At 68.1% G+C, this 21576-nt stretch overlaps 3 protein-coding genes across 4 annotated transcripts; 2 read left to right on the forward strand and 1 right to left on the reverse strand.

Annotated features, from left to right (window-relative positions):
- Nucleotides 1-3: 3 nt before the first annotated feature.
- Nucleotides 4-3808, reverse strand: LOC129200285 (cyclic nucleotide-gated cation channel alpha-4-like; the record flags this gene model as incomplete). Its single annotated transcript, XM_054811602.1, is given in 6 exon segments — nt 4-33; nt 36-281; nt 350-1342; nt 1954-2060; nt 2165-2275; nt 3753-3808. Coding segments are annotated over 6 exon segments (1543 nt in total), but the record flags the coding sequence as incomplete, so codon positions are not given.
- Nucleotides 3809-4246: 438 nt separating this feature from the next.
- On the forward strand, nt 4247-14920 carry LOC129200287 (FHF complex subunit HOOK interacting protein 1B-like). The gene is made up of 13 exons (XM_054811605.1): nt 4247-4344; nt 4710-4765; nt 9169-9454; nt 9551-10153; nt 10788-10946; nt 11015-11101; nt 11249-11416; nt 11514-11593; nt 11801-11970; nt 12064-13107; nt 13183-13361; nt 13439-13601; nt 14164-14920. The coding sequence occupies exons 3-13, from the start codon at nt 9317-9319 to the stop codon at nt 14457-14459; spliced, it is 3087 nt and encodes a 1028-aa protein (XP_054667580.1). The 5' UTR covers nt 4247-4344; nt 4710-4765; nt 9169-9316; the 3' UTR covers nt 14460-14920.
- A 3084-nt stretch (nt 14921-18004) lies between these two features.
- LOC129200286 (uncharacterized) lies at nt 18005-20577 on the forward strand. Of its 2 annotated transcripts, none has more exons than XM_054811604.1 (2): nt 18005-18291; nt 20010-20577. In XM_054811604.1, the coding sequence occupies exons 1-2, from the start codon at nt 18228-18230 to the stop codon at nt 20507-20509; spliced, it is 564 nt and encodes a 187-aa protein (XP_054667579.1). In that variant the 5' UTR covers nt 18005-18227; the 3' UTR covers nt 20510-20577. The 2 variants fall into 2 exon arrangements, with proteins under 2 accessions (XP_054667579.1, XP_054667578.1); XM_054811603.1 differs by lacking the exon at nt 18005-18291 and adding an exon at nt 19049-19465.
- The last annotated feature ends 999 nt before the right edge of the window (nt 20578-21576 follow it).

The raw sequence follows: 21576 nt of genomic DNA on the forward strand, positions 1-21576 counted from the left end.
GGGCCAGCAGCCGGGCTGCCCGGGTCTGCAGCCCTCCAGGGCCGTCTCCAGTGCCTGTGTCCGGCACTCGGCCTCCTCTGCCGCTGCCGCCGCTGCCGCCTCGGCGTGCACGTCCAGCTTGCCCATGCGCAGCAGGAGCTCGCGGCCCTTCGCCTCCATCATGGCCCGGGCGCTGGGGAACTCGGCGAGCACCTCCGCTAGGTCCTCCTTGGAGAGGCAGAAGAGGTCCGAGTAGCCGATGCTCATGATGTTGGCTGTGCGCCGGTTCCCTGAGGTGTTTCCTGGGGAGGCGGGGGGCTGTGGTGAGGCCGGGGGTGCCGGGGGGCTGTGGCGGGGCAAGGGGGCTCACCTTTGATGTTGATGAGGCTGATCTCCCCGAAGTAGAGCCCCTCACCCAGGACGGCGAGCTGCGTGATGCCGTCCTCCGCCACCACGGCCAGCCGCCCCTCACGGACGAAGTACATCTCGCGGCCCACATCGCCCCTGCGGCAGACGAACTCGCCGGGGCCGAAGACCTGGGGCCGCAGCCGCAGCACCAGCTGCTGCAGCACGCCACGCTCCCAGCTCTGGAAGAGGCCGACGCGGCGCAGGGCCGGGAGGTGGACGCTGGCCGCCACCTCGGCCCGCAGCCCCCGCGGAAGGTGCTGCAGCACCGCCTGCTCCGGCAGCTTCCTCTGCGCCCGCAGGTGCTGGTGCCAGCGGGCCACCCGCCGTGCCAACCACCCGCCCGCGCCCCGCGCCCGCAGGTAGCGCCGCACCGGCTCGGGGTCGGGGTAGAAGGCGGCGTCGGCCGCGTTCCTGTTGGAGATGACGGAGCTGATGCTGCCCGTTATGGTGGCGAAGCCCAGCACGGCCAGGAGGAAGCCGGCGGTGACGAAGAGGAACTCCTCCTCGCGCTGGGGCTCCGGCGTGTCGCCCACGGTGGCGAGGATGAGGGTGGAGAAGTAGAAGCTGTGGAGGTACTGCCGCAGCGGGCGGGCGAAGCCGGGGCGGCTGGCGTTGGGGCAGACCCAGGCATCGGCGCCCAGCCCCAGCCAGGACGAGAGGGCGAAGTAGAGGCAGCCGTGCCAGTGGATGGTGACGAAGACGTAGAGCATCAGCTTGGCGACACGGAAGGCGTTGGGGTGGGCCGTGCGCGTCTCCCGGCGGTCGAAGGCCTCGAAGAGCCGCGGCACCCGCAGGCAGCGGTTAGCACGCACCGCCGGCACCCCCGGGCCCAGGCGCAGGTAGAGCAGGTCGGTGGGCAGCACCGCGGCCACGTCCCAGGGGAAGGATGTGGAGCGCAGGTAGCGCCGCCGGATCCGGCCACGGTCCCGCACCAGGATGCCGTCCTCCAGGAAGCCTGGGGGGCGGCGGGTCAGGACCCGGCTGGCTGCCTGGGGGGCACGCTGGCACGGAGGTGTCTCCGGCGAGCGGGGGTCCCGAGGGAGGTATGGCGGGCCCGGGGTGGCTCAGGGAGGAGGTCGGTGGCAGAGGACTGAGTGGGTGGCAGGGACGGGGCGCAGGGGGGTCCCTGGGCCTGGTTCCCCTGGCAGGGACCCCAGGACGGGCGTCGTGTGGGACGTTGCTGGGGGCTGGGGGTCCCCTGTGCTGCCTGCGGGGCCGAGGGGCCAGCCGTGGGTGCCAGGACCCCAGAGCACCCCCCAGGCACCTCCCCATGGTGAGGGCTGTGCCTGCTGGGTGTGTGACGGTCTGACGTGTGGATGGATGCACACACGCGTGTGTGTGCATGTAGACACGGGCATGCATATGTGTGTGCGCATGATGCACGGCTGTCTGCGTGTAGCCGTGAGCGCACACATGCCTGTGCATGTGCGTGCACACAAACACGTCTGTGCACACAGGTTAGTGTGCGTTCGTGTGTGTAATTGTGGGCAGGTGGGGGGCCAGGGCGTGGCCGGGGCGTGCCGGGGCGTGCCGGGGACAGGGGCACATCGGGGCGCGGGCACAGACCGGTGTGGAGGCGCACGGCGATGTCCAGCAGGTAGAGCGTGTCGCTGAGGTAGTCCAGGCTCAGCCACAGCACCGTGTGCTGCTCCTGCAGGTCGGGGAAGCAGGACCTGGCGGCGTCACCGGGCTGGGACGGTGCTGACGGGCACCAGGACGACCTGTGCCACCCCCCAGCCCCCCGGGGCCCACCCTCGCCCCGCGCCCGGCCGGGCACCTGCAGATGAGGATGATCCAGTTGTAGAGGATGGGCAGTGCCATGATGCTGATCCACCAGTAGTACCAGTCTCCGGAGGGGTCCAGGGTCCAGCCCCAGGGGGCAATGGCGCTGCCGGGGGAGGCAGAGGGACCTCAGGGCTGCCCCATGCCCGGCCCCGGCCCCCACCAGCCCCACACCGTGCCCCTGCTGCTGGCGGCTCCTTGGCTCAGCCGGCCCCTCGCCGTGGCACAGGGTGCTCTGAGCCTGCAGCTCCCACAGGACGGAGGGGGGTCCCTGCCGCGTGCTCCCACCTCGGGCCCCACGGTGGGCAGCCGTGCCCTGCTCACCCCCAGGTGTGTCCGGCGCCAGATTCGGCTGTGGCGACGAGCCCGGTGGTGCCGCGTGGCTGGGGCCAAACCCAGCGGCGGGACAGCAGGGAGCTGAGGCTGTGCATCCTGCGCCGCGAGTGTGAGTGCTGGTGAGGGTCCTGCACCCGTCCCTGGGCACCCACTGGGTGCTGCAGCCCAGCCGCCGCACCGAGCGTGGTCCCTCGGCAGGACTCAGCCGCGTGGCTCTGCCAGCACCGGGCGCATCCTGGCAACGTGGGGCTCCCCGGGGCGCTCAGGGGCCCGCCGGGACGCCGGGGCTGCAGGCAGGCGCATCGCCAGCCACGCAGGGCACACCGGGGCGGCAGAGCTGTTGCCTGGCTTTGCTGGGGGCTGTGGCAGACCGGAGGGGGATGTGCCGTGGGGTGGTGCGGGGGCCCCTGGGCCGAGTTTGGGTGCAGATGGACAGAGCCGGATCCTGGCCACGCTGCTGGTGGGTGGGGGCACGTGTGGCCCCCCGAAACAACCAGCGCCGGGGTCAGGGCTGCTCTGGGCAGGGCTGCAGGCTGCGGCTCCGGGGCCGTGCAGGGGTGTGCGGGGTGGCAGAGCCGGGGCGGCACAGAGCCCGGGGCAGGGTGTCCCTGGTGCGCTGCAGGTGGGCACAGCGGGGGCACAGTGCGCCGTGCGGCCCGGTTGCCCGTGACCAGGACGGCACCCAGTGCCTGGTGCGTTGCCCCGTGCCTGCTGCTGGGGCCGTGGCTCTCGGTACGGGGGCAGGGCCCCAGGGCGGCCGCGGTGCTGGTACCTGCTGCCCCTTGCCTGGGGCCAAGGGCAGGCTCTGGTGCCCAAAGGCCGGTGCCGGGCGGTGCCATCGGCAAGACACGGTGGCAGTTCCCGGTACGTGGTGCACAGTGCCGGAACGGTGCCTGGTGCAGGGGTACCTGGGGCAGGGGGTGTCCTGTGCAGGAGGTGCCCGCTGCCCAGTGCGGGGGTTACCTGTTTTGGGGGTTACCCGGTGCAGGGGGTGCCTGGTGAGGGGGGTTACCTGGTGCTGGGGTTACCCTGTCCTGGGGTTACCCGGTTCAGGGGTCACCCGGTGTGGGGGTCACCCAGTGCAGGGTTACCCGGTGCAGGGTTACCCAGTGCGGGGGTTACCCGGTTCGGGGGTTACCTGGTGCAGGGGTCACCCGGTGCAGGGGTCACCCGGTGCAGGGTTACCCAGTGTGGGGGTTACTTGGTTCGGGGGTTACCCGGTGCAGGGTTACCCGGTGCAGGGTTACCCGGTGTGGGGGTTACCCGGTGTGGGGGTTACCCAGTGCAGGGTCAGCCGGTGCATGGTTACCCAGTGTGGGGGTTATCTGGTGTGGGGGTCACCCGGTGCAGGGGTTACCCGGTTCGGGGGTCACCCGGTGCAGGGTTACCCAGTGTGGGGGTTACCCGGAGCAGGGTTACCCGGTTCGGGGGTTACCCGGTGCGGGGGTTACCCGGTGCGGGGGTTACCCGGTTCGGGGGTTACCCGGTGCAGGGTTACCCAGTGTGGGGGTTACCCGGTTCGGGGGTTACCCGGTGTGGGGGTTACCCGGTTCGGGGGTTACCCGGCGCTGTTACCCGGTTTCCGCGCGCCGCGCGCCCCTAGACCCCCTCGTCCCGCCCGACCCCGCCGTAGCCCAGGCCCCGCCCCCTAGCCCCGCCCCGGGCGCGGCGCAGCCAATGAGCGCTCCGGAGCGCCGGGCCCCACCGAGCCCCGGGGAGCTGGGCCCCGCCTACCGAGGCGGGCGGGGCGGGGCCGTGGGCGGGGCCTGCGCGGCCGGTGCGTCGGGCGGCGGCGGGAAGATGGCGGCGGGCGCGCGGGGCCCGCAGCGGGGGCGGCCGGTGAGCGGCGGGGCCGGGCGGGCGGGGGGGCGGCGGGGCCTGGCCGGGAAGGACCGGGGCCGCCCGCCGCGGGGCCGGTCAGGGCTCGGCGAGGCTGCGCCGGGCTCGGCGGGCGCCCTTCTGCCGGCTGTAACGGGGCGCCCGGACCGCCGCCTGCCCTTGGCCGTGCGGGGCTTCGCGGGCCCCGGTGTCCCCGTGCGGGGGGTGCGGGCCGGGCCGCGTCCCGGGGGTGCCCCGCTCCCGGGGGTACGTGGTGCCGTGAGCCGGGGCGGGGACCGGCCGTGCCGGGGCCTGGGCTGGGCCGCGCTGCCGGGGGGCGGCCGGGGGTGGCCGGGCCCGGTCCGACGGCTGCTCTCCCTCCGCAGGTGCGGCGCTGATGGGACCGGGACCGGGACCGGACCCGCCGCGACCTTGACCCCAGGTAGGCGGCTGTGCCCCGGGCAGGGCGAGTAGCACCCGCAGGTGCTGGGGTGAGCGCTGGGGGGGGGCCCGGGCCCGGCCGGGGGGTCCGGCAGCTCCGGGCACCGGGGGTGTGGTGTCCGCCGGGCACCGGGGACGTGCCGGCCCAGTGGGCGTCTGTGCCAGGGGCAGCTGCGGGGCCGGTGGCGGCTGGACGGGCTCCCCGGTGCTGACGCCGCGGCAGCACCCGGCTCTCGGGCTCCTGGTCGCTGCCATTGCCGGCCCCTGCGCTGGGACCGGAGGTTTTGGTGGGATGGTGCCGCCCGGCAGCGAGATGGGGCCGAGCTGCCGGCCTGGCGCCTCTGGCCTGGCAGCGGGTGTAGGCAGCCGGCTGCGGGGCCTTGGCCTCGCCGGGAGCAGCGTCAGGGCGCTCGGCTTGGGCTCTGGTGCGTGGGTTGGGGGCTGAGGTGGGCGGCCATGCTCCCGGCACCGCCGCTGCCCCTGCCACGGCAGCACACCGGCTGCCTCCCCGCATCCCCGGCCACCAGACATGAGCTGCCTGCGAGCAGGACCTGCCTCCTCCGCGCGGGAGCGTGCTCTCCTGCAGCCGGGACGCCTCACTGCAGACCGGCCCAGGAGGCTGCTGCCGGGCAAAGGATGGGCTCCCGGCACACGGGCAGGCTCAGTGGCACCGTGCCCTACCCTGGTGGGTCTTGGCTGGTGGCTGGGTCTGCTCTGCGTGTGTGGGGAGCTGAGGCTGGGGTGAGGAGGCTCCCTCCTGCTCCAGGTGCCAGGATGGAGCTGGCGAGTCCCGGCTCTCGGCGCTGTGGCATGGCAGACGGGTCCCTGGCCAGCCCAGCCATGGGGCTGCCTGCCCTTGTACCTGCTGTGTGGCTGCGGCACGTGCCGCTGGGCTTCGCCTTCCAATCCCCACCCTGGCGATTGCTTCCATCTGCTCTGGCTCGTCCCCCAACCTGCTTTGCCAGACCCTGTGAGGGGCTCGTGCGGTGACACCGCACCAGGCAGCCTGGCGTGGGGCCTGAGCCACGGTGCTGGTGTGCTGGGTGCTGCCCCTGCCGGAGGCTGGTCTGCTGGGGCCTCATCCCGGCGCCCTGGCCTTCAGTGAGGTCTAACTTTAGTAACTGCAGTCGCACCTCACCCGTGCTGGAACGGGACACCAGTTGTGCCATGGTATAAATACACCTGGCTGCTGCCTGAACCGCAGGAGGGGTGTGCGCCTGCTGCCGGCACCGCTGTGCTCGGCTGCCCAGGGGCTTCGTCCGTCTCGTTAACGTACTTTGAGAAAGTGCCAGGACCCTGCCCTGCCCATGTTGGCTTCTGGCTGTCCCTGCTCCGGCCCTGCCACAGTCAACTTCCCTTTTTCTGCCTTTTGCGGTTTGGGTTTTCTTTAATGGCCGCTTTCGTTTCCCTGCTGCCATGGGAGCCCCGCTGTCCCCTCTGCCGTGGGGCCATGTCCCAGGGGAGCCCACCTTCTCCGTGTCGTGTGCCTTGTACCGGCTGCTCACTGGCCCTTGCCACGCACCGGTGTATGTGTGCCACCGGCGGGGCCGCGGTGACTCGCCGTGCTGTGGGGCTGCTCCCAGCCACGTCCCCTGCTCCAGGCTGCCATCCCTGGGGAGAGTTGTGTGCCTGCCCCCCTGCCCGGCACGCTCCGGCATGCCGGCTGTGCTCGGCATGCGTGGCACCCGGCCCCGCTCCGGCTGTCCCCGTGGCGCGTGCTGCCCGGCCGCCCGAGGAGGTTATTTCTGGCAGGGCCGGGCAGCTGGGGCTGTCAGCGCGGGGGCTGCTGGCGCCGGCTCAGCTCTGTTGTGCTTCCTAGCGCTGCTGAAGGGGTTGGCGGGGGCTGCACAGTGCGGGGGCTCTGGGACGGGCACTGTGGGGCTGCAGCGGCTTCTCCTGGGGCAGCCCCCGCCCCAGGCTCCCTAGGGACCCGGCAGCGGTGGGAGCGGGCAGCTCCCAGGGCAGCATGGCGCTCCGTGCCCGTCCCCACGCCATGGTGGGCCCCAGTGGTGCCGGGCTGTGGGGCCCTATAAATGTCCCCACCGGCTCCTGGGTGCTGGCGTGGTGCCGCACCATCCATGGGTGCACCGTCAGCGCCGCTCATGGTGTCACTTTGTGCCGCACTGTCCATCAGCCCTTGTGCCGGGCAAGCTCACGTTTGTGACACCGAGGATTTCACTTTTAGGAGCCGCTGCCACCTCCTGCCGTGCTCCTGCCTGGGGGTCCTGCCTGTGCCCCCCGGCCCTGGGGCTATGCCCTGAAGGTGGCTGATGCCTCCCCGAAGGGTTTTGGCTCTGTGTGCTGGCCCCTCGGCCTCCCCTGTGCCCTGACTGCCGGCACCGTGCTCGGCCTCCTGCATGGGCCCTGGAGTGGGTCAGCACCCCAGCCCAGCTGGGGGGTCAGCCCTGACCAGCTCGCACGTCCCACCACAGGCTCTGGTTTTGATGGCAGCCCGCTGTCCGGCCTCGCCGCTGTCCTGGTTTCCTTGTGCAGGATGGGGAGTGTGTGCCGTGTCTGGTGTGCGCCGTGTCCGGCGTGGGACAGAGCTGGGTGGGCTGGAGCAGTGTGGGATGGAGCCGGGGTGCAGGCAGGGCTGGGGACCAGACCCTGGGCTGGGTGGGCCGGGGAGGTGCTGGCATTGGTGCTGGTGCGTGGAGCCCTGTCCCTGGCACAGGACCGCTGGTGGGTCTGGGTGGGGATGGGGGATCCCACCTCTGAGGGACAGGGACAGCCTGTGCCGCTGGCCTCGCAGGTATCTGCTGGTCACCGTCACAGTGGCGATAGCCGTGGCGGGGCTGAGATGCTGCAGTTGGGGGGAAGGCGCCAAGCGGGACCTGTGCTCGGCGCGGTGCAAGGGGTCCACGGGTGTCCCCCCGCCCAGGCAGTGGCTCCGGGGACGCCTCCTTCCCCTCCCTCCTTCTGCGTGGCTGCTGTTGCACAAGGCCCTGCTGCAGTTGTTGGGGGGCTGAGCCCCCCGGGTTGGCTGCTGCTGGGCCCTCAGTCCCGCTGGCTGTTCGCTGTGGGTCCGGCGGCTGTCCCGGCTGGCTGCCGGGTGCTCCCCGTACTCCCAGGCTGGGTGCCGCGGGCTGGGCTGGCTGCCGGGTTCAAAGTGCGGAGCTGGGCGTGGAGGCAGTGCCGGCAGCCAGAGCCTTCCCGGCCTGTGCCGCCCCGGCACGCTCGCCCTTCCTCTTCCTCGGCCCAGCTCCCGGCAGCCTGACACTCCGGCACGTCTTCCTCCTGCCGGGCCTGGGGTCAGCCCCCGGCAGCGCCTTGGCAGCTGGCCCCTTCTGCAGCGAGCGTCCTTTTGGGGCTGACTCGGGTCTGGCAGCACCTTGTGGGGCAAAGCCGCTGGGATCGGTGCTGCTGCCGGCTCCTGCGTGCCGCCGCGGCACTGGGCCCTGCTCACCGAGGTAGGTGTCGCGGCTGCTCTGCCCTGTGCCGCCGCCCTGTGGGGAGGGACCCGGGGAGCTGTGCCGGGTGCGGGGCTGCGGGGCTGCGGGACAGTGTTGGTGCCAACTTTGCTTCCGCGTGCTCCCTCTTGGCTCTGGGGCCTGGGGCCAGCACCGTCCTGGCTGTGTGCTGTGCCGGCTGCGTGCTATGCCAAGGCTGCTCAGCCCTCGAGCGCTTCCCTGGCACCTCCCTGCCTGGCTCGCTCCTCCTGCGGTGCCCTGCCCTGCCGTGCCTGTGGCCGTGGCTGAGCTGGCAGCGTTCAGCGGGGTGATCGCTGCCCATCCCTGCGAGGGATTGCCCCGTGCTGCTCCCCTGCCGTGAGCTCTGCCTGCCCGTCCTGCGGCACAGTGCTGGCTCCTCACCCTCTTCCTGGGCTCTGGCTCTGGGATGGTGCGGCAGCCCCACGGCGCTGCCCTCCCAGCCGCCCGAGCACCGCAAGGTGACGCTTCTCCAGGGCACTGGCTGCCCTCGGCTGGGATCCGTCCCCCACTGCCGCGCTGGCAGGGCTGCGGCCGCGCCGGCCCGTCCAAGACAAACATGGGGGTGCGGGCAGCATGGCTGCCTGCTGCGTCCCTGTCCTGGAGCAGCTTCCCCGGCCAGCACCTCTGGGTGCCGGGTCCCCCATGGAGGGGGGGGGGGTTTGGTGGCGGAGTGCGATGCAGGCAAACAGGCAGCTGCCCCTGGACAAGGCAGGGCAGGGAGCTCAGGCGCAGGCAGGACAGGGCTGGTGCATTCGCCAGCCGTATTGCTGTGGGGCAGGATCGGTACGGGGGGGTCCTGGGCTGGGGACATGACCAAAACGATCCTGTGCATCCCAGGATATGCTGCTGGGCTGCCTGCCCTCTCTCCCTCCCTCCCTCTTGCTCCCTGTCCCCTGGGCACGGGGTCGAGTGCCACGGCAGCACTGGGTGCCCCAGGGACCGTGGGGGCTCTCAGCCGTTGCTCTCCCCACAGCACAGCCCGGGGCAACAGCAGCATGGAGAGAGAGGCCCCGCATCCCGCCCGCTCCCCCGTGCCCCCGCGGCGCCGCCAAGCAGCAGTCGGATCCGGCCCGGCCCGCGGGGTGCCCTGTTGCTGCCCGTGACCGTCCCCCGCCGTGCCGATGGAGAGGATGAGCTGGCTGAGCAAGCTGAACCCGCGGGCGGCCGGGCAGCGTGCCCCCCGCAGCGCCAGCCTGCAGAGCCCCGTCACGGCCGACCCCGAGACCTGCCTCATGGTCTTCAAGAACCACTGGTCCCAGGTGAGCAGGCAGGGGACGGGGCATGGGGACGGCAGCGGGGACCCCCCCCTTCTGCCCGGCACTCAGCACCGCTGCCGCCGTGTTCCCCCCTGCCAGGTCCTGCGCATCCTGGAGCGGCGTGGGTGCAAACCGGCCCCCGATGACCTCAGCGCCGTGCGCAACAACACCTACCAGATGCTGAACCTGCTGGCGGAGGACCGGCCGTGGGGGGAGGCGTCCCGGGGGCCCATCCTGGAGTTCGTGGCCTCGGAGAACTTGCTGGAGCGGCTGCTGTGCTGGCACCTGCAGGGAGACTTCACCGAGGAGCGCAAGGTGGAGCAGCTGAAGCTCTATGAGATGCTCATCAGCCAGGCCCGGCAGCCCCTGCTGCGGCACAAGCCGGTGCTCACACCGCTGCTGCGGCTGCTCAGCCTCTGCGCCGAGCCCACCTCCGCCCCGCTGGAGAACAGCCTCGTCCTGCTGCTCAACCAGCTCTGCGTCTCCGTGGCCAAGGAGCCCTCCATCCTGGAGCTCTTCTTCCACAGCCACACGGACCAGGGCCCCGCCAACCTCATCATCTTCTCCCTCCTCATCCCCTTCATCCACCACGAGGGTGTCCTGGGGCAGCAGGCCAGGGATGCGCTGCTGCTCATCATGGCCATGTCCGCCAGCAACCACGCCGTGGCCAAGTCCATCACCGACAACTCCTACTTCTGCCCGGTACGGCTGGGGGCGGCCGTGCTGACCCGGCGCAATGTCCCCCTCCCCGCAGCGGTGCTGGGACCTGGCTGGTCCCCCCCAGGAACTCCGGTGCCGGCTTGGCTGCAGCTGCTGGAGCCTGGGCCTGGAGCAGGGAGGGCTGGAGATGGAGGGCTTGGTGGGGGACGTGGGGCCCGGCAAAGCTTCCCTGCTTTGAACCGGGGTGGAGCCGCGCAGGTTTCCTGTGGGGCTGGTGTTTGGAGGAGGATGGCTGGGTCGAGCGGCTGGAGACCCTGAGACTCCGGCAGCTGGCAGGCAGGAGCGGTGCAGGCAGGGCTGGTGGCAGGGGACCTGGGCAGGCAGGAGCAGTGCAGGCAGAAGTGTTGCAGGCAGGGCTCATGCCAGGGCTCCGTGGCATGTGCTGGGGCAGCACTGCAGCCATCTGCACCAGCTTTGCTCCTGCTACCTGCCCTGCCCCGCCGCCGCTCTCCTCCCGGCCTGGCAGAGTGCAGCTCCTTCCTGTCCGCACCCAGGCTGGGTGTCATCGGATGGGTGGGCTCGGCTGAGCGCGGCACTGCGGCAGCTGTCCCTGTGCCGGCTGCCCTGCGCCACAGCTTCGTGGCAGGGGGAGCTGAGTGCCGGCCGTCCCCCTCAGGTCCTGGCCACGGGCCTGAGCGCCCTGTACTCCTCCCTGCCCCGCAAGATCGAGGTGCGGGGGGACGACTGGCACTTCCTGCGCCGCGAGGACTGGATCGGTGTCTCCTCCCTCGTCCTCTTCATGAACTCGCTGGAGTTCTGCAACGCCGTCATCCAGGTAGGGCCGGGGGGCCGCCGACGCTGGGCAGGGCTGGCCGCGGCCCTGACACCCCCCTCGCTCTGCAGGTCGCCCACCCCCTGGTGCAGAAGCAGCTGGTGGACTACGTCCACAACGGGTTCCTTGTGCCCGTCATGGGGCCGGCGCTGCACAAGGTGAGGGCCCTGTCTGCAACGGGCGTGCCGCTGTTGGGGTGGGAGGTTTCCTGCCTGTACTTCTGCCTGCGTGGGTGGGCAGGGGTCCCCACCGGGGGCGAGGGTCCCGCGTGGCCCAGCCCCGCACCCAGCCGCTGCTGCCCGCAGACCTCCATCGAGGAGATGATCGCCAGCACAGCCTACCTGGACCTGTTCCTGCGCAGCGTCAGCGAGACGGCTCTGCTGAAAACCTTCCTGCGCTTCGTCCTGCTGCACCGCCACGACAACAGCACCATCCTCGACACCCTCGTGGGCCGCATCAACAGCAACTCCCGGGTGAGAGGCGCTGAGCCCCCCCACAGCCCCCCGAGCTGCGGCCTGGCCGTGGTGCCCCCTCCCCGCTGCAGCTCCCTCACCCCCGCCCTGTGCGCAGCTCTGCATGGTGTCCCTGAGCCTCTTCCGGACGCTGCTCAGCCTCAACTGCGAGGACGTGATGCTGCAGCTGGTGCTCAGGTAACCTGCCCCGTGCCGCCGGTGCCGGGGGCCGACCTGCCGCTGCTCCACGCCCGGGGAGGCTCCTGTGGGACGTGGCCCAAGGTGTTGCCCCTGGCTGTGTCAGTGGGGTGGCCGCGGGGTCCAGCGGGATCCCCCATCCCCAGCCACCTCCCGCTCCCCTGCACGTGTCCCCCTGCCCCGGCGTGCAGCCCCGTGCCCCCCCAGGTACCTGCTGCCCTGCAGCCATGTCATGCTGAGCCAGAAGCGGGCGGTCCGGGACCTGGACATCTATGGGAAGACAGCCGCCAAGTTCCTCTCCCTCATCCCGCGGTGCTGCCGTCCCGAGAGCCTGCCGCCGCCTGACCGGGAGGAGGAGCATGCCGCCTGGTCCAAGGGTACGGTACCGGCGTCCCCCCGGATCCCTGGCTGTGCCGCACGGCTGCCGCCCCCAGCTCCATGCTGAGCCCCCTCCGTGCCATCGTGTGCAGGCCACGGCAGCCCCAACGTGGACGCCTCCTCCGTGGTGACGGTGCCGAAGCCCTCCACGCCATCCCGGCTCTCCTTCTTCATGCGGCAGCAGAGCGCGGCCCCCGAGGCGGCCAGCCCCACGCCGCGCTCCCCCAGCACGCCGTCCGGCAGCCCCTGCCACCGGGCCGGCAGGTGGGAGGAGGTGTCGGAGCTGGACAGGAACTACCTGGAGTACCTGCGGGACGCACGCCACAGCATCGACCGCTGCGCCTGGGCCTGCCGCGTCTGGTCGGCACCCTACGACGGCGAGGAGCCCAGCGCCAGCAGTGCTGCTCCCCTGCCCGACAGCAGCCCCCCCATCGGCCCTGACTGCCTCGGCGCCCCACGCCCCCCGGGGCCCCCCACCCCGCGGACTAAAAAGCGGGGTCTGCCAGAGGAGGGGGCGAGGGAGGGGCAGGGGGGGCCCCGCAGCAGTGCCGGCAGTGGCGAGCCTCACGGCGGGGGGCCTGGCCCTGAGACCCGGGACTCGGGGACCCTGGTGAACGGGGCGCACGGGCCGGTGGAGCCGGGCCGGCCCGAGGGGGATGTGGCGGTGAAGAAGGTGCGCCGGAGTCCCCAGGGCGAGGGCGATGGCACAGGGCACTCCCCTGAGCAGGAGCAGCGGCCGGTCCTGGCGCAGAATGGGGCCGCGGCCCCCCGGCCGCAGCCCCCAGGCTGGGAGCCGCTGCCCTCGGTGGACTCGCTGATCGAGGAGCTGATGGCCCGGGCACCGGCCGAGCCCAACGGTGCCGGCGTCACCATCGAGGCCTTCACCGAGGAGCTGCGGGAGATCGAGGCCGAGATGAAGAACGGTGGCAGCAGTGGGGCCCTGCCCGCCCCCCCAGACCCCTCCGAGCCGCCCCTGTCCCGCGAGGAGGAGGAGGAGGAGGCCTTCGCCAGCTTTGCTGCCCTGTCCGAGGGGGACGCCGTGGGGCGGGTGCTGCCACGGCCGCCGGACCCCCTGGCCCAGCTGGTGGCCAGCCCGCTGCGGGCGGTGGGGCCGCCCCCCAGCCAGCCCTTCACAGGTGGGGGGCCGGTGCCAGTGCGGGGGGGTCCTGCTGCCTGCAGCCCTGCCCAACACGCCCCCCCCCTCCCCGCAGGCCCCTTTGTCTCGGTGCTGTTCGGGAAGCTGGAGAACATGCTGCACAACTCGCTCTACGTCAACTTCCTGCTGACGGGGCTGGTGGCCCAGCTGGCCTGCTACCCCCAGCCCCTGCTGCGCTCCTTCCTCCTCAACACCAACATGGTCTTCCAGCCCAGCGTCAAGTCCCTGCTGCAGGTACGTCCTGGCTGGCGGGGGCCGCCTGGGACCCCCCGCCCCGGGTTGTGCCGACACGGCGTTCCCTGGCCACGCAGGTCCTCGGCTCGGTGAAGAACAAGATCGAAAGCTTCGCCGCCAGCCAGGAGGATTTCCCGGCTCTGCTCTTCAAAGCCAAGAAGTACCTGATCGCCCGGGGGAAGCTGGACTGGTCGGATGCGCCGAGCGCGGTGCCCTCCCTGCGCCGCACCGAGACCCTGGGTGAGGGCGGGTGGGCAACGCCGGCACTGGCGGGCACCGCGCGGGGCTGGGGGGTGGCATGGCATTGCACGGGGGGTGGGGGCTGCAGCGTCACGCTGCACGAAGGGCTCGGTCTTGTGCAGAGGGCTGGGGGCTGCGGGTGGCATTGCACAGGGGGTTTGGGGTGGTGGGGAGGGTGGGGGGGCTCCATATTGCATTTCGTGGAGGGCTGGGGGCTGCACCCTGCATTGCAGGGCAGGCTGGGGGGGGGCAGGGAGGCTGGGAGCTGCACGTTGCGTCGCACAGGGGGCTGGGGGCCGTGCGGAGGGTTGGGGGCTGCACGTTGCGTCGCACAGGGGGCTGGGGGCCGTGCGGAGGGTCGGGGGCTGCACGTTGCGTCGCACAGGGGGCTGGGGGCCGTGCGGAGGGTCGGGGGCTGCACGTTGCGTTGCACAGGGGGCCAAGGGTGGTACGGAGGGCTGGGGGCTGCATGAAGGGCTGGGGGCTGCCCCCGCCTGGCCCAGGGCCTCTCCCCGGGTGCTGGGGCCGGGCCGTCGGCGCAGGCCTGACGTGTTGCCCGCAGTGAAGAGCCGGAAGCCGTCCATCGGGGAGCTGATCCTGCGGCACACCAACAGCCCGACGCGGGCGCGCCAGGCGGCACAGCTCGCGTTCCAGCACGTGCGGGACGGGCAGGTGCTGCAGGCCCTGGCCGGGGCCTCCCTGTTCCGCGGCTCGGCCGAGCGGCAGAGCGAGGCGCTGCGCGTCAAGAACGCCGTCTACTGCGCCGTCATCTTCAGTGAGTTCCTGAAGGAGCTGGCGGCCATCGCCCAGGCACACGCCGTCACTTCCCCCTTTCTGACTGAGCCCCCCGAGGAGTGACCCCCCCACCCCGGCCGGCGCCTTTTTAACCACCCCCAGGACACGGACCTTTTTAATTTATTGGGGACGAATGTTGGGCTGAGACCTTGCTGCAATATGTACAGGAGCGACCGATCAGCGGCTCGCTGCCCCCGTGGCTCGGGGGGTGGCAGGGCAGGACCCTGGGTGGCCCCGGGCGGGGGCGTGGGGCGGGCTGGCTCTGCCCCCCTTTGCCCCCTGCCATGGGGCCCCGGCCCGGCCCTGGGGTGCGGGGGGTCCCTGGCGCTGCGGGGGGTCCCGGCCCCGCTGTCGGCCATCGCCCACCCGGCCCCTCTCTATGCAACACCCAACACCCACTGCCCGCCCGGCCCCCCGGGGGTGTGGGGTGGGGGCCGGAGCGCGGCGGGGCCGGGGCAGTGCATGAGGGGGGCTGCGTGTGTCTGTGCTGTGTAAAAGCCCTTCTGTAATAAAGGGTCTGGTCGAGGGCATCGCCTGCTGCTGCCTGTGCACCTGCCTGCACCCCTGCCTGCACCACTGCTGGGCTGGACACCGGGGTCCCCTCCCCACAGCCGGGTCCCTGATGCGCGGACGGCAGCACCCAGCTGCGGCACCCGGTCGGGCTGCGTCAGGGCGCCTGGTGCTGTGTGGTGCCGATGTTGGGCACTCGGCGGTGGAGACCGGGAGTGGGTCACCCAGGGGGGGCTGGGGGTCGCTGGGTGGGGGCAGCTGGGTCCCCACAGCGTGGGGGCCTGGCTCTGTCCCCACCATCCCCACCGGCTGCCCCCAGGCACGCTGCTGGCCTGGGACACATCCTGCGCTGGGGTGCTGTGCTCCCCCCACCACGGCACCCCGTGTCGGCCCTCCTGGCCCTCTCTTCTGCTGTGGGGGGCTTCTGCCTGGGGTCACCTGTGACCCCCTCCCCCAGCACCCTGACCCCCAGCACCCCTGCCTTTACGGGGGAGCGGTGAGTTGTGTCCTGGTGGAAACGGGAGGAAGGGGGAATGTTTCCAGCTCCAAAGGGGCAGCGCGGGGGCTTCTTGAGAAGTCCCTGTGCCACGAGCCTTGCGAGGCTTTCTGTCCTCACCAGCAAGGTGAAAATACTGAAAGTGAAGAATAAACGTATCTGGGGAGCGGCCAGGCAGGAGGGAGGTGGAGCAGCGGGTGCTGTGGGGACCCTGAGTGATTATTTTCATTAGCAAAGGGCTGGAGCAGAGAGGGGGGTGGTCAGACTTGCAGGCAACGCAGAGCTGGGGTCTTAGGAACCAGAATCAGAATGCAGATTGGTTCAAAATCAAAATGATTTGGAGAAAGAAAGGATAAAGTTTGGCTGGGGCAAGAGCTGTGCTCTTGGTTAGAACATCAGTGCTTCGGTCGGTGACCCCAGGATAAATGTACCCCTCAGCCCCTGGAAGGGCACGGAGGTGCCGAGATGAGCAGAGTGGAAAATGAGGATGGAGACGGAGCGTCTGCGATGCCCCCCGGGCCAGACGGGCCCCTTCAAAGGAAGCGTGCTAAGGGAGCGGAAAGCAGCGTCCCCCAAGCAGGCTGGGCACGTGCCCGGGGACGGCGCCTGGTTTGATGTGGGCTTCACGTAGGGGGGCTTCACGTTGGGTCCTCGCACAGGGGAGCAGGAGCCATGCTGGGCACGGGGGACGTGCAGGGGGTGCGGGTGGGGAAAGCACCTCCCGGCCCGGGGAAGGGGCTCGTCCCCCCAGCTTGCTGTGGGAGCTGCTGCGCCGTGCCGCTGCCACCGCGGGGAGTGGGCGCCGGTGCTGGGGGCTCCAGTATCCCCGGGGAGCAACGGTCAGGAACCTGCAGCCGGTAGCTGGAGGCTGGCAATCAATTTTGGGAATGAGGCATCTGTTTGTGAACTGTGAGGATAATTAATTAACCCCTGAAACACTCCCCACAGTGAGCTGTGGATGAAGCCACTTGAACCACTTTCAGAAACAGTTCCTAGGAGAAAACACTCATTTTCTGGAGGTGGCAGACTTTTGGGGAGAGGCACCAGTGAGGCAGGGTATTGCTCCCTGACTGGCACCGGGCGTTTTGGGAGGCCAGGCCCTGAGCTTCAGCCCGACGGTTTGGCTTTGCAGGCGGCCGAATTCCCGCAGCACCCACGGCTGCCCCTTGGCCAAGAGCCCCGGGAGAGGCTGGGCAGGGGGGTGAGGGGCAGCTCCCGCAGCCCCCACCCCGGCCAGCAGCTCCTCACCCTCTGTGGCCCCTGCTTGGCTCGGGGGGGCACTGGGAGCCGTGCCCCCGCACACTTCGGCGCAGGCACCGTCCGGGTCTGCCGAGCGGCTCTGCCAACGGCAGGAGGGCTTCGCTCTGGGGAAGGGGAGCTGTGCTGAGCCGTGGGGGGCACACGCGGCTCCCGGTGCGGCGCTGGGGGGCGGCACGGGCAGGAGCGACGACGACGACGTTTGGGAGCAGCGGGGTGGGGAGGCGTGGGGCAGAGCTGTGCCGTACGGCAGCACAGGGCTGAGATGGAACCGGCCTTTCTCAGCGGCCGTAACACGTGGAAACTCGCTGAGGACAAGCCCTACCAAAACAAGCTGCGAGGCATCGCAGAGGCTGAAGAGATCGGGACTGTCCTGTGGCAGGAGCAGACGTCCTTGAGGACTGAGGTGGCAGAAACGGGATGAAGTTCAATAGCACAAAATGCAAATTACTGCGGTCAGGGCTGAGGACAAGAGCTGCTGCTGGGGAGCCGGTGATTAATGAGCGTGGAGCGAGGGCAAGCCCCAGGTGTCCTCCCCAAAAACGACGCTCCCATGGCGTAGACGTGGTGTCAGGGACATGGTTTGGTGGTGGGCTTGGCAGTGCTGGGTTAATGGTTGGACTGGATGATCTTAAAGGTCTTTTCCAACCAAAATGATTCTGTGATTCCATGATTCCATGATTCTATCAATGATTTGTTGCAGCTGAGATGCAGTAGCCAAAATCGCACCTGCCGCAGGGTCAGCTGGGGAGCGGCTGGTCCCTCGGGGTGGGTAGCGGAGGCAGCACATCGCAGGGCACGGCCGGGCACCCTGGGGTGCTGCAGAGCCCGAGAGCCCAAGTGCAGCCCCGCAGCCACTCATGGCCCCGACCACCCGGGGACCCATTACCGAGCCCCGTCCGAGGCAAAGGGGTTCGGCCACAGCTGCTGCCTGCACAGGCGCCGTGTTTACAGGCAGCTGCTGCTCCCCTGGGGCTGCCGGCCCATCCCTCGGCCCGGGACCCCCGTGGGGGTGAGTAACGGGTGTCCCCCGCCCGCCACCATGGACGCAGATCCGGCTGAACCAGGCTGGAGCCACCACGGCGATCGGCCGTCCCACGCGGGGTCTGGGGCAGGACGCCGAGTCGAGGCAGCACGAAGTGTCCCCAGAACAGTCCCTGGCGATTTCCCCACACCCTGGTCCTGGGAGCCTGGGGGAGCATCCGCGTCCCTGCCCCAGCGGGGGGGGGGGGGGCAGCAGACACCACGGTTTGGGGTTGAGATGTGAAGGGCTGGAGGTTTGGGCAGGGGGTTTTACTGAGAGGTTTTTTGTTTTTTTTTTCTCCGCAGCAGGAGGAAACTCACTCAGCCGCTGCGGATGGGAAATGGCAGGTGGAGACGTCTCTGGGTGCCGGTTACCACCTGAAGCACCAAGAACAACCGGGAGAGGCAAAGTGGGGCTGCGGGCCCTGCCGTACTCCCGACGGTGGGAGATTTACTGGCCCCAGTTTGGCTTTTCCACAACTTCCAGGCAGTTTCCCACTCACTCCGAAGGCAGGTAACAGCACGGCTGGGGGTGCGCGGGCAGGATGGCTTCGGCCGGGATGTTGAGAGCCAACCTGTTTCTGGGCAGGATCATTTCAATGCATGTGGGTAAGAGCCCGCTCGGTGGATGGAGAGCTAATGTGAATTTTTACTGCTATTATTGCTAACAATAAATATCACGGTGCCACGGAGTGATGTTTATATTTGTTTGCTGGCAGCATATCAGTCATAGTTCATGATCCTTAGGGGTAGTAAGTTATTTCACCATAGAAATATCTTCGTAATAACAGTTTCTTGGGATTTATGATTATTCTCTTTTTTTTTTTTTTTTTTTTCCCTCTTTTGGGCCCAGTTTCTCACACTTCTGGCTTCTAGCAGACAGGATCCTGGTATACGGAAAAGCATTTTTTTTATTAGTCTGCAGACCATGGCCTTGTGCCACATACGGTTAAATTTAATCTCAATTCAATTAATCCAGCCTCCACCATCGCTCGGTTATTTCTGAGCAATACTCAGCCCTTTGTCTACGTTGGCGGCGTCTCCCGGCTTTGCCTCTTCCTCCTCCGGAGCCTGCAAACGCCTTACCAGCCACACCTGCTCACCACGCAGCCGGCAGAGCCGGCGCTGAAAGCATTTATTTTCCTAATTCATAAATAACCACTGCTAAATATAAAATGTTCTTCTCTTCCCCCCCTTTCTGAAATGCCAAGGCAAGATGCTCTCGCAGCCCCCGCTCAGGCTCACGCCGGCAGGCAGCAGATGTGCCCCGGTTAAACGGGGAACCTTTTGCATGAGGGCTTTATAAACACCCTCCCGGCCCGGGGTGGAGGCGTGGTGTTGCCATGCCGTGTGCCTGAGCGCTGGTCTCCTCCGGGCTGCAGGGAGAACATTTGTTATTTGCAAATATCTTGAAGCTGTTTTTGAAAAAGACGGAAAGGATTTAGGGACATGTTTGGTAACAGAGCGGCGCGGCAGAGAGCTCTGGCTCGGGTGAAAAATGTTCCCCGTGTGCGTGACGGGGAGGGACCGAGTGTGCTGGGGACAGCGTTTGTGCTGGTTCCTCCTCGCCTGGGCCGGCGGGATGCTCCGGTTCGGCAGCCGCTTGACTTGGCAGCGAGGAGGCGGTCGGGCAGGCGAGCGCTGCCCCATCGCATCCCCCTGCGGGGCGGCACGGGGGTGCCAGGCCGGACGGGAGGGCAGGGCCGAGCTGCCCTCGTCCCGTGCGGATCCGGTTCCCCAGGCCTGGCAGCCCTGACCTCCTGCCTGGTCGGTGTTTTCGAAGGTGAACCCTCGGCCCTGGCAGCGTGCGGGGTGGGGGCGAGCGCTGGCTCCCAGCCGTCTCTCCATTTGTCTCCATGGGGGTGCAACGCCTCCCTCTTATCTTTGCAGCCGTAACATCTGTTTTCCTGTCTGCTTGATTTTATTAAGTGCCAGTTCGGTCTCCCTGAGGGACGCTGCTGCGGAGGTGCGAGCCGGCGGGCTGATGCCCGTGAGTTTGAGAGCCACGAGCTCGGCTGCTGTGGTCGTGTCTGGTGAAGGAAAAGCCGTGATGCTCCAGCCGGGGAAGGATCCCCAAGGCCGCGTCTCATGCCTGTCACACACTGTGGCGGGGGGACGCACCGGGCAGACCCCAGGAGCAGCTCGGGGGGGTCTCGTGCCCCGAGCCAGGACCCCTGGGCTGAGCCAGGCTGAGTCTGGGTTTGCGGCCGGGAAGCCGAGCTGAAACAGCTCATGCAACGAGAGGCTGCCCGAGGGAAGATTTTCAAAGGCTTTAATTTTCCCATCTTTGGCTTTTCACAATCGTATCTGTTTTCCTTATTTTCCAGGTGAAGGCACGCGGCTGCTGCCTCAGCTACGCTCTTCCCACGTACGGACGCGACGAATCAAGCTCTTTTCCAGCCGCCTCGTGTTTCAGCTCGGCAGTTTGGCTCCCCAGCTCCAACTCCGAGACGATTTCCATCCCAACTTGCTCTGCAGGCTTCGCAAAGCCCTTTGCGGGCGTCTCCACCCGGGACGGACGCTCTCGCCCTGCCATGGCTCGGCAGAGCCGCCCCGCCGCCCCCAGACCTTCCCGGGCATGCCGAGAGCCGCAGGACGGCGACTTCCCCGGCGGCACGGATCCGGCACGGATCTCCTAACGCCGGTACAGCCCAGCAGCGGGTGTCAGAACAGTCATCTGCCTGGGGAAAATATACACAACTGCATCAACGGTGACGTCAGATTCCTGGTGCTCTTCGCCCAGCAGGATCGGACAGAGTTTAGTTCAAAACTATTTAATATTTTAAATCAATTAACAGATATATTTGGAAATCTATTCACTTTGTAACCTCCTTACTCTGTGCTTTGCTGATACATTTTTAATGAGAATGTCATGCAATTGCTAAATAAAACTCCTTCCTGAAGTTAATTGGCCAGGAGCTATTTTTCCATTAAAACCAGGCTGGAGCATTAATTTCTGTTACCAACTTTCAGAGCTTCATTGACCAAGCTGTGCATGAGAGTTTGGTGGGGTTTTTTTTGTTTGTTTGGGTTTTTTTTTTTTTTTGTGTGTGTGTGTGTATGTCTGTATGTGGGATCAAACCAAACCCGGCTCACCACTAATGCCACTGGCACGACTTTCAAATGTTCATAATTCCTGAAAGCAAATGGAGCCTTCTATTTTGAGCCTCCAAAGACAGCAAGGTTCCTCACACAGAGTGCAGCTGAGTTAAGGTCTCGTTTAAAACCTTTAACCATGTTCACTGCAACGCTGGTGAAATTTTGCCTGGTAACCCGTCGCAGCGAAGCAGTGACGTCCGAGGACACCTTGGAGCAGACACCAGCCCCGGTGAAAACATCAACACTGGGTGCCCGGCAGGGCTGCTGGGCACTGATTAGAAGGTGTAATTGGGATTTCCGGAGGTTTGCGGACATTATCAGCGTAGGTTTATCTCTCCAGGGGTCCCAGCCAGCTCTCGGGCCAAGCGCTGGGACTCCCCGTGGGCACCGATGGTGCGCGGAAGGAGAGCAGCAGGTTTCTGGATCTGGGCGCTGCTGTCGCATGGCTGAGCCGCCTCCTCATTAAACACGGCGACACTAATGAAGGGGGGGGCAGATTTAACAGCGAGGCCACTGACTGTCCCCGGCCCAGCTCCTGGCCAGGCTCCTTCCCTCGCCGCTCTGCCAGACCGTTCAACGCACCGAACCAGCAGAAAATGGCCTGGAGAGAGGAAAAAAAATGGCTGTTTTCTGCCTGGTTAGTGGGTGAAACGTGCTGGGAGGGAGGTGGAGGGAGGGCAGTGAGACCCCCACCGCTCACAGTGGCCAGACACCAGATCAGCTCCACGGGGCCGTGCAGCCGGCCCCAGACCCGCTCGGTTTTGCTGCTCCTTCGGTAGCTTTTGAGCCAGCTGG

The sequence above is a fragment of the Grus americana genome, unplaced genomic scaffold (assembly GCF_028858705.1).
Source record: "Grus americana isolate bGruAme1 unplaced genomic scaffold, bGruAme1.mat H_30, whole genome shotgun sequence".
Classification (NCBI taxonomy): domain Eukaryota; kingdom Metazoa; phylum Chordata; class Aves; order Gruiformes; family Gruidae; genus Grus; species Grus americana.